We start from the raw sequence: 14,985 nt of genomic DNA, 5'->3' as shown, positions 1-14,985 counted from the left end.
ATTTTCCCTTGTGTCGCTTCTTGGTCTTAAAAAGAAGCATGTGTAGAAACATCTGCTGTCCCAAATTGCGGATGTTTTGTGGTCTGGCAGCATTGTATTGTTTTTAGGGTGTAATGCTGTATTAGGTAAAATGTTTCTCTGTGGTCTGCAGGATTTCCAAAGCATGTAGGATGTATGTTATTTTAGATTATTTTGATAAAGTCTCTTTTCATAGATGATGAATCTGTTTAGAATCTGTTCTGAATTTATAGTTTCACAAAAATTTAAGAATGTAAAAACCCACTTCTGAAAGGACTCAGATAAACTGTTAGTACAGAGCACAGGTAACTACAGATTTATTTCCCCTTCACACAGCATGAACACTCAGACTGGTTAATTAATTTAAAAATTAAAATAATCCAATCAATTTACCTAATTTCCTCAGGACACCCAAACTTGTATAGCAAGTGACTAATTACCCAAGGCAAGGTGCCATTTCTCAGCTAGAGTTTCTCCTTTCACCATCCACAGGTGCTGCTGTTGGACACTAAAAGGTACAAACTACAGAGTGGAAGTTTGAACACTTTCCCAACCTAAGATAGATATCATCTGCACAAGATACCAAAGACCTGCTATAAGTTAAGTTCAACATACAATATTAATTGCAGGCTACCCTAGTCTGAACACACCTGAACACACAAAGGTGCTAACACAAAACAGGAATAAGCTTCCCAACCCACTTTGATAATACCCAGATAACACCAAGACAGACATCATACCAAAATGAAAAGACTAGAAAGAAGGAGTAGAGAATGCAGCTGCAAAGATGATCCAGCAACTTTAAGGATATTTTTAAATGTAAAGAGAAGATGGAGAGAAAGAAAAAAACTAACAAAAAAAATCCAGCACACAAATGAATGCAGCCTGACTACACAGAGAAATAAGATGGGAGAACTGCCTCTAGTGCACAGAATAGGAATAAACATAGAAATAAGGGGTAGATTAAGGTAAGTTTAGTTCCTTGCTAGGGACACCTTTCCTTGTCTTCGGTGACAAGCAGAAGTTTCAGTGCTCTGTAAAGTCACACTAACCTGAGGTAAAGGAATGGCATACCTACAGCTCAGCAGGAAAATGCAGCCAGTGACTGAATGTGTGGTTCCTAACCTGCACTGTGATCATGTCCAAAATACAGCAAAGAATCAGCACAACTCACACAAAGATAATATTTCAAAGTGATGCTGCTTCCAAGGTCTCTTTCTTCACATTGCTCAGACTATTCTACATTGATTTCTGAGTGGTGATAAATAAAGTGGGTAGCACAGGCATGAGAATTGAGATACAGAGGGATGATACATTCTGAGGGGCAGAACTGGGGAGGAAGATGGACATAATGGAAGGGAGACAGCAGCAGTCAGAGCTGTTTTCCACCAAAAAAAGATTTTTAAAAGAAATAATGTCTGAGTTGTACCTTCTCTCTCCCACACTGCATTAGGCATGCAAGGCATAATTTCTATCCCCAGATGAGGTGCAGGTCACTGCCATAAGCCTTAATCAATGCCATTTCTAAATTCAAACAGACATGCCCAACTTTTACATGTGCACCTATATGCACTTTTATACTGGCTGCTGTAATCCAAACCCAACAATTTCCTTGTAACATAAGGATGCATTTTACCTATAGTTTTAAGTACCTTTACACACCTTCCTTACCCCCAAAATTTCATTGCTTTTGACCATTAAAGAGAACCCAAAAATTACTAAGTCATGTAAGAGAAGTGTCTTAAGAAGGATAGGAAAAAAAGCCACACAGTTGGGAAACCAAGCAACACAAACAACCAACCTTTCCACAACAAACCCGCTAGAAAAACCTTGTGAAAATATACTGTAATTCCCATTAAGATTATGGACTTCTAGTGAGCCAACAGCCTGCCTCTGGATCAGGGAAACAATTTTAACAGGATCGAAACGTCTGTTGCTATTCCATCAATATCCTGCTGCCACCTCCTGGAAAATGTCCGAACTTCACAAGGGCTTTCAGCAGAGGCTGGACCTGCATGAAGTTGCCTACAAATTCCATCCCTGTCTTAGTAAAAGTAACACCCCGAAGTTGATGGTGCCTGAAGAACTCGTGCTGCTCTGGGGGTTTTGTCTGGTTTTTCTAAAATTTTCAGTATTGGTATCATGTTGTAAAGTAACTCTCTTCCCCTGGAACATGAGCAAGGTAAAAATTAACTGGGAATGACTCTCAGATCACCTTTTAGAATCTGCAGAGGGGGTAAAAACTACCTGGTAGCTTTGGCTAGAAAGGGATTAAGCCAGCACTTGCCAGCAGTTCTTTATCTCATCTCCATCCTGATTGTCAAACAATTCTTTCATTCCAAGCTTCCCATTAATGTGGGGAGAGCAAAATCTAGAAACACGAACAACTGCATTTAGTCATTTCTAATGTTCTTAAATACAGTGGCAGAAACCTCAAACAGCTTATCAAGGGTAAAAATTATTGCCATCAAGCTCACTTGAGATGGAAAATTTGTAGCATTGGATGATACTCAGATTATTTTATTTCATGTGAAAGTTGGGCACCTAAGATAGTAATTTAAACTCTACTGTTAATAAAACTCTTTTCTAATACTGTAATCTAGAGGATATATAGATTCATAAATAAAAGACTCATATTTTAGAGTTTACATTTACAGATCAGTGGAACAGTTTTCCTTTTTCCTTGACACCTTCCTTAGGTCACTCTATCACAGGAATATGGGAAGCCAAGAAAGCAATGGTTCAGCAATGCTTCTGGCTTCATAGAGTACTTCTATACTTCAAGCTTATTTCCCCCAGCTAGGGCTTAATTCTGACCACAAGTTTTAGAAACATGGCTACATGTAGCTCCTGTTTTGAATTTCCTAAGATAACATTGATACAGAAGATGTCCAGGAAAGCATTACTGTTCAGAGACAGAAACACTTTAGGAGCTTAGTGGGGGTGAGCATTTTGCATTCTCTAGATCCTCCCAGATTCTGCTTGACCTTACTAAAATTTAGATACAGCTGCTTGGCTACTTTCTTTTACTATTTCATTTCTAGGAGCTTTAGTGAATTATTTCTTCATTTTAATATGAGTAACCAGAAACTGCTCAGTTAATACCAAGAAGGTATCACCAAGGTACAGCTAACTACACACTTTCAAGACTTTAGTTTGTCGCAACATTAATAGTGGTGGTTGTGAATTAATAAAACATATTTCTTGCCCAGTGTGGATTGTCTGCCTCTATCTGTCATATTAAAAATTTTAAAAGTACACTAGAGGGAAAAAAGGCTTGTTACACAAAAATCCAAGATTACTAAAAACTACACTCCCTGTTTTGGTGTTGCTTTGTGACTCCAGATCGTTTCTATGGATGGGAAGAGCTGGCTTCATAGAATCTTCACTTTAACAAAATGAGATGAATATACTAAGAAAGTTAAATTCACTATTTCTCATTAAAACTAAGTTTCTCCATGGTTATGATGAACTTTCTGCATTTTACCAGCTGCTAAATAATATTTGTTATCTGACTTATCCCCTCGGTATCTAGTTGGTATTTCTGCTGGCTTCATCCTTTAGTCTGGGCTGGTTTTTCTGCATTTTCCCCATCTATCTGTGTCTCCTTCCTCAGCAGATAATAAAAAGCTTCCTGCTGTTCCACCACCTCCACTCAAATCAGCCAATCTGCATGCACAACACTGTCCTCTGGCTCTTTTCTTCGCTGGTGAGCAATGATGGAAGAGAAAAAGCAAAAGCAGGAGGCGGACAGGTCATGACTCCCATAAGAATCTACTTTTTATTTCCAGGTCAGTGACCAGATTCCTTCTCAGCCTTTATTAGCCCAACTCAACCTCCATCCCACCAGCAGGCTATGCTGGGAGCCTTCCAGCATCTCAGATCTGAGGCACAGCACTCTACCCTCAGCAACAGCCCACTGTGGTTTTCCCAGTCCTATTTTCCCTATGAAAGTATTCCCAGTTCTGCTAAGCTCCATCATCCCTTGGAACAGCCACAGCCACAAACACCACCAGTCACCCCTTCATTCCCATCTCAGTTCCCTCTTTCCTCCAGAACTCCACACACTCCCTCTCACTTTATTACCAATATATAGTTCAATACTCTCTATTTTACCATAAGATTCACACCAGAAAAGGAATTTTTCCTTCACCCCAGTATCGAGTTTTTTTGTTCCACAGGGATTAAGCACCAGCAGCAAAACAATCCACTCCAGAGAGAGAAAAGTAAAGAGCATGTGAGGAAAGGTAGACAAAAACCTCTCCCTAATGAGGGTGGCATGATTAACTCAGCTTGTAAGATTCAACTCACTCGCTGCTTAATAACTCATTTGTGGCATTATTATGTGATAAATACTCATTATTTTTATGCCTCTGTTTTGAGGGAAAACAAGGCAAGGCACAAGGCAGTGCCAATTTTCAGGAGTGAGGCTCAGCTGCAGGAAAGCTGCTGTGGATGACTAACCCTCACACTATTTGTTACTCAACTTTCTCATCCCGGTGATTCAACTCCAAGCTGTCTCAGGACAAAGGTGTTTCATTACAGGCAGCTTTCATGAGGCATCACATTCAGCTGGTATTTTGTATAGGAAAGTAACAACAAAAATAAAAACAAACCACTGCATCAGCAGCTGTGTAATATGAAAACCTATAAATTGAAAATACATAGGAATACAGAAGGGATTGGGGTTTTTTATCATCTTTAAATTTACAGATAAAAAGTTAAAAGCAACGTATGTGACTGAAAGCCTTAAACTTTTGATTTATCAAACGGAAGGTTTGCGCTTATCCGCAAATGCTACATTTAAAAAGTTGAACTTAAAGTTATGTATTAGTGCAATTTAGTAGCTTTTTTCCCCTCTTCCAATAAGGACATGGGGGTTGACCCTTTTATGTAGTTACAGTCTGTAGTAGGTATATCCACAGAGTCCAGTTGCTCAGGCTGTATTTCACCACTGCTCTTAAGGAACAAATCACTGATTGTGCCACTACCACAGCCTGCTAATGCCACTCCACTTTCAGGATGATCCATACAGCTGACAAACACTGTGACAGACACAAGTGGCCAACATGGCCTCAGATACACAAAACATCAGAAAGATCATTTCAGCTTGCTTGGGACTGAAAACATGTTAATTCATAATTCATTTGGTAAGAACAGTCCTAGGATGGAGGATGCCATTCTTTAAGAGCACTGATCAGAACATGGAGAACATCTACTGATTTCCTCTCCAGTACCACATTAAAAGATTAGGACTATCCCTTTCTAAAACTTCAGGTGGCCTTGGAAGATGATAAAGCAATGAGAAATTCTGACTGTACCACCTGAGGGATAATAATCATCACCCACATGAGTATCACTTAAATCAACAAAACTCAATCAGTTCTTGAAATAAAGCTTCATCATGGCTGGATGCAGGAGAGCTGTAAACTCATCTGGATTAGCTGACACTAAAGTCCTTGCACAAAGAGGACTGTTTTCATAAAGTTTAGCAGATTCTGTTAAACCTATATTAAACTTAGTCTTTAATGCAACTGGTTAACTCGTGTTAGAATTCTGAAACAAACTTCCCTAGGATTTCAATTCAAGGACCTGCCTTCCTCTAATAATACCCCCTAACAGAGAAGAAAAGCCTGTAGTGAGTGCTCTGAGTGCATTTTATTTTATAATGAGTCCTTCTGCCCTATTTTCATAATGGTTATTCATTCCTTGAACAATTCCTAGGCAATGCTGGGGGGAAAGAAGTTATTAAGATATAAAGCTAATCTATGATGTCATTCACAGAGTATGCATCAGAAATAAACAGAGATTGAGAACAAAAGAATAACAAATAATTACAAAAGATAACCAGAAGTATGAGTATGATATCTCATCAGTGCTGGAAAGCCCTGCAGTGGAAATTGGGATAGAAAGGTGTCAGACGAGCATCAAGATTTTTCTCTGTGGGCAACTCACCTCCATGCTCCAGAAAAACACGGACACATCTCTCCTTGCCTCTTGCTGCAGAGAAATGAAGCAAGGTCCAGCCATTGGCATCCCGACCATTTGGAGAATATCCCTGCTCCAGCATCTTGCGCACGGTGTGAACATCGCCAGCAGCCACGGCAGCCTGGATCTGCAACTCTTCCTGTAGCTCAGGGTTCCTCCGGCAGTGGTGGTGTAACATCCTAGCTGAGTCTGGCCTTTACAGGAGCCTCATGAGCTCACACGAGTCACCTTCAATCAGTGTGAAGCAGGAATAAATTAGGATTGGGATCAGAAATGGGGTATCTAGGAAAAAAGGTCGGCATTAATGAAATGCGATGCTAAGATTTCTCTCTATATGCTGAGAAAAGTGATGTTACACAGAGAATAAGCCCCAAATGATCTCATTATTATTAGCAAAATCATAGTACATGGCTGACATCATTGAACTGTAAAAGAAAAGGACACTTGCACATGATAAACAGTAAACGTTTTCTTCAGAAATGACAGCATCAAACAGCAGTTCACCATTAAAGCAACTAAGCAATAAACAAAATGAAAAATCTCTGGAACCCACCACTTACTTCAAAATCACACTGTGGTTAATACCACTAACTCTGGAGATAGCGGTTAAATGGATTATCCAAACTATGGAATGGATGATCCAAACTGTTGCAGGAAGCAGCACTGCACTGCTACAGTAACTGAACTATGATACTCTTTATTTTTCTAGAACTGTACCCCTTCTAAGCTTCAGTGAAGATATCTTACCAATACGATCCTGAGACCTACTGCACGTATTAGTAACACTCATGTTCAAACTGAAAACTTTAGTTATCTTTTTTCCTTTTTTACCCTTTTTTTTTTTAATTAGAGTCTACTGTTTGTATTCTGGCTTGAGCACTTCCTAGTTAGTACATAAAGGCTGCAAACAACTTCCACACTCCAAAAATCAAGTACAAGGATAACAATATATGAGACCTGAAAATACATTTAAATGCAGTTACTATAGTACTGTCAAACACCATGAGAACATGTATCAGAATAATTCAATTTAGAATTGTCTTGACAGAGTATATGAAAGCTGGGCCAAAATGGTATCTAAAATAGCCACTGTAAAAGAGTCTAGAAACAGGCAGACACTGGGAAACAAGGAAATACTATATTCTCCATGCTCTGTTTGAAAAGTACCATCTGCAATTCTACTTGGGGACAAGAAAATAAACAGGTATTTAGGGATTCTTCCCCAATACACATTCATGTGCATTGTGTATTATATTCTATAGTCCTAAAATGGAAAGGAGTACCAGAAGAAAGAATAAAAGCTTAGGGCATGCTGAGCAATAGGGGCCTCAGAAAATATTCAAACATGTTGCAATGAATATTAACAGACCTAGAAGATTACAAAGAGGAATGTATTTAAACACCTCCAAAGTTAATCAAGATTAAAGTACAAAGAAAAGTTTTAAAGATGAAAATTAATTTCAAGCAAAACTTAAAATTTACAGTAATTTTTTTGTTTATTAGGATGTTAACCCACATCACCACCTAAACCTTCTTTTAGGTATCATAAGGATTTCCAGGTCCTCGTGATCTGCAGGTCATTCAAAAGACATTGCAATCAACTCCCCATATCCCACTGGACACTTGTTTTCCTGCAATCCAGATATACCCACAGACAAGAGAAAAGTGAAAGCATCAATCACTGCCAACTTTGCAGACAAAGGCACAGCATGTATTTGCTCTTCTACAACCTCATCATGCCCATGGTAAAGAAGTTATTTATCTGCTTTTTGGAGAGATATAAACTCATAATTAACAGGTGCTCCAGTGACCCTACTTACCCTGCAAATATGGAAACCACACACAGCAAATGCCTGTCTTTGACATTTATAAATGCTTCAGCTTACCATGTACGCCAACAATCACTACTTCAGCATAGGGTTATTAAAGAAGACTTTTTAGCTCCATATGTTATACATGGCTTAGAAACTGGCTTTGTTTAGTTTTATAGTGTGAACTTCATTATCTGAGACTGGGAGGAAAGGGGATTTACAAAGCAGCAACTGCTAACTCAATAGGTCAGCTTTTCCAGTATATTCCAAAAATCAAACTTGGTTAATCTGATGACAATGGAAGTATTTCTATTGACTCTAATAAGCTTTTGCTAAGCCCTTTTCTAAACTCCAATTAGCACTTCAGAACATGCTCACCTATAAGACAGTGAGCTTGACTTCATTCTGCATCACACCACTAAGAGCACAGTTAATAAAATTCCAGCTGCAAGAGTCAGATCTTCCTTTGGATTTGCAGGTGAAAACTGACTGTAGAATCTAACCGATGATGAATTGTGCAAAACCCTTAAAAAACAGTAATTCAGACTGTGTCCCTTTAGCCCTTGTTTCTGGATACCTACAAAAACAAGATACAAAAACTTTTTTTCTGAAACTGAGAATACCTGATCAAAACTTACTGTAAACAAACTTTATGATGCCATTTTTACAGTCCTTTATTATAAAGGACAACTACTTGCAAACTCTCATGTGGTCCTGAAAATTAAGGTCAGACTAGCTGCTCAAAATGCTACAGAATGAGAAGCGATGACTAAAGAGATGAAGTGAAATGGGATTTCTCATTTGAGGGGCCAGCAGTATTTCCCCTGCAAGTCTCTGTGAAGACAGTTGGTTAAGGAAAAGCAGAGCTCTCTCTCTCACACTTCTCAGCTGGTGGGTATATTTGTAATGCAGCATTATAAAAAATTGGCATTGGCTCCATATGTTGCATGTGACTAGCAGAGCTTATTCAAATTAGCTGGTACTAAAGTACATAAGTACTAAAACATACAAAGCAGAAGACAAAGTCAGGCAGCTCCTTTTATCACTTGCACAGTTTCTGTAAATATCCACTCTTCCATCTCACCCCTATGGCAAGCAATGAAATTCAAATGACAAGAATATTCAACCATAACATTAAAGGTTTCAGGATAGTTCTAGGTACACACCAGCTTTGAAAACATTTTCACTTCTGCTCCATAGATCATTTAAAACTCCTTTTTGCAAAGCCCCATTAAGACATCAATCTTTGGAGAAGAGAAGGAGGACTACTGGAAGTAGCCCTTTGGCATTTAATATTTAATGTTTTGCAACTGTAATCAATCTCATTCAGAACTCAGCATGCATTTGGGTTGTTACATATTGGCTTTCTGCATGCACGTTAAAAAATGAAAGGAAGCACAAGGGGGAAAAATATACCTATATATTCTTGGTTAGAATGATTTTATAGTGCCATGAAAATGGAGGACAACAACAGTTACTTAATTGATTTTGCAAGTACAACAGGATAAACTCAATGTGGTCCTGAATTACCTTATAAGAGGTTGTTACTCTTTGATGAATGTCCCACTCTTCATTGTCTTCACTGTTCATAATCTTCTGTGCCCATGTGTGTCAAACAACCTGCTACCCCTTAAAAAAAAAAGGTATTTCTTGTTAGTTGCAAAGAATAAAAGTGAGAGGTTTACTTACTCTTACTTTGTGTGAGAATGCTACATTTTAATGCAGCTATGTCAGAAAAGACCCAAAGTGTGTTTTCTATCATTATCAAAGAGTCCTCCAGAGGCTGGGGTGGGGAGAGTTCGCTTCTGCCATATGAGGAAAAGGCTACAGAAAAATATTTTATGGAAGACAAGAGAAATGAGAGGCATGCTTCCTCTCTGGAGTAATCCTTGAAGAAATTGTCTACATCCTTCTCTAATAAGTACATGTATCTGCTCCTGTATGGAACAAGAATGGATGCAAAGGTTACAGTAGGTATTTCTGCCTCACTGCTCAACATCTCCCTGTGGGAGCCAGATGCCAGGAAACACATTCAGGATCCATTTAGTTCTTCCCAAACTACTTTTGTGGGTTTTATATTTGTTTGTGGGGTTTTTTTCTAGTTGTTTTTGTATAGGGTTTTGATTTTTTTTTGTAATCTCTATCCCCTCTCTGCTTCTATAAGTAAAGAATAAAACCTGACCCCATAGAACACTGAGCTGTGTCTTTCAGCTGGATTTGGAGAGCCACCAGCCTGTCTCCTCTCCCTCATGCAACAGCTCAAGCTGACACATGCTGCATTTCATGAACAGGTAAAGCCACCTCCACAGTTCAAGAAAACCACCACCTCAAAAATCTTCATCCTTTTCTTCATGTAGAAAAACTACTCTCTAAGAATCAAGGCTTACCAAACACCAGTTACAACCCCTGTGCAGATTCCTACTGCAGACTAACCCTCCTTATCCTCCCTGTCACCTGCAGTTAACAGGATCAGTCCCAGACCATTTCTCCTGTACTCATCCCTAATTCGTCGTACACCTCTATCTGACCTTTCATTTCCTCTGGCTGCAAACTTTTAGTGAAAGGCCCCCTTATCTCATCTGAGCACTGCAATAATATAATAAACAATAAAACCATTAAATACTTAATTGTACAGCTGATCACACAAACCCAACTGTGACTTGTTTCTTCTGCAAATGAGTTGCACCAGAACAGTTCCATGAACTGTGCAGCTCTTAGCTTAAGTTGAAGTTTCTGCCACTTAATGTAACATAAAATCATGCTTCTGCAACGATAGCTCAAAGAGGAGGATGAAAAAAGCCCTTTTCATCCCTCTTATGCACATTTTCCAAGAGCTTTGCTTCCCAAGATAAAGCATACAAGGTCTTCAGATATGCTTACAGCCCTGCACAAAACTGCACTGCCATGACCTAATTTGATCACATTTCTAGCCTTGTTTTTTTGCATAGATGATCAGTCGTTCACCTTTTTTTTTTAAATTTTTGCATGATTTTCACTTTAAAACCCACACATTTTTTATTAGCTGATGCAAATTAGAATTGCACTGACTTCACAGACTACAGACAAGGTAACAGATTGCTCCACTAAAAAAGTAACAAGCTTTTTCCCCCCAAAGGAAAATTAGCTGCATATGGCAAGAGTAAGATCTGCAACTTTAATAAAAATAAGTCATATTTAGTGAAAGAAAAGCTCCCTCACTCAATGACTTAACTAAGTTTGATTAAAACACTAATAATTATAGTAGAAGCAGCAGTAATAAAAATAATAAGACAAACATCCTCATTATCTATTGATAATGTCTCATGTTCTCAAAGAGATCTTAGACTTTTCCACATCAATGTGTCACTTCTTGAAAGTCACTGCAAACATCATGTGGAAAATTAATTCCAACATATGTATATACTTACTTAAAGAAAGTTAAAGGTTGGTACAAAAAGCAAGACCTCAACTCTCAGTATTTTTCTAATTCGCATAGCCTGACAGATAGACCTGGTTCCTAAACTCTGAGAATATACATCCAAGAGCAGAATAAAGACCATAATTTACTGATGCCAGCCTAACTCTGTACAACAAGGAAAGTGCACCATTACACACAACATTTAGTATCTGGCATAGACCTAATCAGTGTAGATCCGAGCTGCCAGTAGTTGAAATATTCCGAGACATTTAAACCAAATAAACAACAGAAAAAAAGGAAAACCCCGTGAAAAAAGAATAATCACATCAGCCTTCATTAGTCTCACAACTCACTTCTCCTACCCCTTTCAAAACTTGAACAAACTAAATGTGTTCTCACTCAAATGGCATTTTAAAAATGGTCAATGTATTTTTGACAAACTAAACACAACCATCATCTTCAGCTGTCACTCAAGTTCCTATTCCAGGAGCTCTTCAGACAAGAGAGTAGGGCAAACAATTGTGTTGTCATTTGCATTCTCACATCATAATCGTGAAGTTTGCAAGTAACATGTGAAATATCAAAATTGCACAGAGCCTTATAATCCTGAATATGTTTTCTGCTGAATGCTCCATGCTACAGCCCAGACAGACATCAAGTGACGTATCCCTGTGGCTAAGATGAAAATCACCAAGCAACATATGCAAGTTGCTGGGTCTGAAAGCAATGAGTTAACAGTGCACAAATCCAGAGCATCACAGAGGAACTGCTGCTTCAAAGAAAACAAGCCTTCACTCCTCACAAGCTGTCATTAAAAGTTACACATTTCTTGTAAGAGCTCCAGTAAGGCCAGCCTGTAGCTCGGACATACTAAATTTAAAATAACCAAAAGAGGTAACCTACAAGTGCCTCACCAATTTCAGGTGTTCACAGAGCTAGAGATGGTGTTGTTACACACTAATAAGCAGCTGTCGTCTTGTTACATTCTGCAGGTGGGTGAAACTGAAGCACAGAGGTGTCATTTTACTACAATTACCCATCTCACAGAGAGGTTGTGAGGTCTGACTTTGGGCCTGATGGAGAATCAGAGAAATCACCCAGCTCAAGCAACTTCAGGTCTGCAAACCTGAGGGAAACTTCACCTTCACAAAGCAAATCAACTATTAGCCATCCTCAGTGCCCTCGCCCAAACATTGGCAACCCTAAGCACAAGCAGAGCCCCATGAATAAAAATCCTGCAATTCCTTCCAAATGCAGGACCTCAATGCTGATGCTAAAACAAGGCCTTACAGCTTTTTAGAGTAGAGAATGCTGCATCAGGTTCACACAGCCAGAACCTCCTCCCTCAAGATGTGCACTGACAAACTGTAGGGAGCTTGTGCTCTGCAGCATGGTTGGAGATCCTCATGTACCAAGCAAAAAACACCAATTCTCCTCCAATTTACAGCAGCGCTGCTACTAAGTTTTAAACAGCAAAAGTCAGATGGAAGCTTAGCCTTAAAAGTAATTAATTTGTAGCAAGTGCTAATTGCTAAGATTTATGTATTTTCACATGACTTACTATCATTAGAGAGCCCAAACACCAACACTGCATGGAATGACAGAAGCAGGAGCCAATGGCGAGCTCAAACCACATTAAAGCAGTCACTTCAGCACTAATTTTCACAGCACAACTGATGAACAAACTGAGTGCTGCTTACAGAATTTGTGTCATTCAACAATCTCTAGAAGCATATTTGATATTTCTATTTAATACAGCCTAAAAAAATCCAAGTGGACAAAATTTGTTGGATGTCTTTACTGGACAAAGCAAGATTTTCACTGTGATAATATCACTCTGTAAGCACTGCTGGAACGAAACAAAACCATCCCTCAGACAGCGCATTTCCTTTAAGGGTTTAGAATTCACAATAAGGAAAAACAAACCCAAAATGAGTATATAGCCTGAAGACTAAAGCTTTCTCTAAAGGGCTGCTATACTTGCAACATGCTGCATTTCTTCCAGGGATCAAGAGCAGGACTTCAGCATATCAGTAATCTCTGTGCCTTGTTTCAACCATGTGCAAATTTCTGCCAGAAGTTAATTCCCTGATTCCTATGAACTCAATTCCAGTCTCTGCACCCGAATCAAACTTTGCTGCACTGGCATTTCACACTAGGAAGGAACTTCACAAATCAAATGAAAACTTACGTCTCCTGTTGTGAATAAATCCCAAAGATCTCGTGAATTGTCGGCACCAAGAGGGGTCCTGTTGGAGCAGCTACAGCCCTGATGTGAGAGGCACTGGGTGGGTTGGGAAAAGGGAGTTATAATAAACTAAATTCAGATGAAACAGCTATGCCATAACTGCACTGGTAAGTTTGTACTGATGCACATTTGCCTCACCTATTAGCAAGAAAATCCCTCCTGGAATCATACTGGGCATGTCTACATGTTCTGCTATTACTTGTGGGTTATCAAAATAACATGGAAAATTTCTTCCCTGCATTTCCAAAGCGTATCTCAGAATTTGTTGTACTTGTGTTATGGAAGGATTTTCTATTTAATCTTCAACACACAGTAACTACTTTTTGTCTTAATCTAAAGACATCTGTATTGGAAAAATGATCCAGCCTTGACCAAGGCTGTTGGCAACAAGTACTGCTCTTTCTCCTGCAGGCTAATGCTCAAAAACAACTGATTGCCAACAATGAACAACGTTTTGGTACAGTCAGTGACATCTCTGAAAACACGACATGGACCAGAGGGACCTCTATGGAGGGCATCTTTCCCAAAAAAACCAAACTCACCTACATTTGAAACAGATTAAAATGGCTTCAAGACAGACTCTGCGTTAAAAGAATGCGCAGAAACTCCATCATTTGGAGCACGCTAACAGTAGGATGCAGAAAAAGACTGACTGACATCATTCACCCCCCCACTCTCTCTCCTAGGATCCATCTCTTCACCTCACCACGTAAAACACACAATTCTCCCTACGAACAGCTCTCCCCCTGAAACAGAACCTCCCTCCTACCAGCAGGATTGGCTTTGATGACTTCTTTCATTTTTCCCCTTAAGCATCCAACAGCATCATCTTCTTCTATAATTTCAGTCCAAAAATTAAGTACTTATAAACAGACAATATCCAATTATTTTCAATTTTTGCAGCTCCGTTACAACACATACACAAAAAAAGTGACCCACACAGGAGTGAAGTATGACTAAACAAACATAATGCAATAACCATGACCTAGCCCAATAAAGATTTTAGAATCAAAACAGAAACAGAAGCAGTGTTGAACCCATAAATTTATGGGAAGACTTTAAGAAAAGATCCTTTTAACGACCTAGAGCAAAGTAATTTTAAGTGACATTCCATCCTGAGATGGAGACACAAAAACCCCATTAAGTGGCAATTCATGATCAAAATAACATTCACAGAATAATTTTAGAAAATTATAAAGTGTTACAAGTGTAATTCAAATAGGCTTCAGAGCTTTCCAACTTTAAAAGGTCAACAGCAAGCAGGTTTTAAGAGAACAAAGAAATCTAATGCTACCTATCTAAATCCATAAAAACACAAGAGGCCCCAATCCCAGCCAAAACCATGTGTCTAGGATGACTCTGAGAATCTAAATGAATCATCACCTTTCTGGGGGTTTTTTGAGTGCTGTTTTCTCTCCTCTGTGTTAATTTGTTCTTTGGAGTCACTATTTTTAATTCTCCTTTAAGGCAGTTTAAACCTAAAAAAAAAAAAAAAAGTAGAACTGAACCACACAATGACATAA

General features: G+C 38.8%; 1 protein-coding gene across 3 annotated transcripts in view; it reads right to left on the bottom strand.

The window, feature by feature from the left end:
• The window catches only part of ASB7 (ankyrin repeat and SOCS box containing 7), a 29,782-nt gene that overhangs the window by 14,081 nt on the left and 716 nt on the right, over positions 1–14,985 (bottom strand). For 2 of the 3 annotated variants that reach the window (XR_004242804.1, XM_032123025.1), the window contains exons 2-4: positions 14,846–14,940; positions 9,348–9,446; positions 5,974–6,234 (exon numbers count right to left, since the gene is read on the bottom strand). Coding sequence is in view for 2 of the 3 variants with exons in the window: in XM_032123025.1 (XP_031978916.1) it covers positions 5,974–6,184 (211 nt within the window). In the remaining variant the exon portion in view is untranslated. Of the gene's footprint in view, positions 1–5,973; positions 6,289–9,347; positions 9,447–14,845; positions 14,941–14,985 lie in introns of all 3 variants that reach the window. The other variant, XM_032123026.1, reaches the window with a different exon arrangement.

This window comes from Corvus moneduloides, chromosome 13, assembly GCF_009650955.1.
Source record: "Corvus moneduloides isolate bCorMon1 chromosome 13, bCorMon1.pri, whole genome shotgun sequence".
Classification (NCBI taxonomy): Eukaryota; Metazoa; Chordata; class Aves; order Passeriformes; family Corvidae; genus Corvus; species Corvus moneduloides.
Note: the sequence above shows the minus strand (reverse complement) of the source record. Positions and strands in the feature narration are given on the sequence as shown.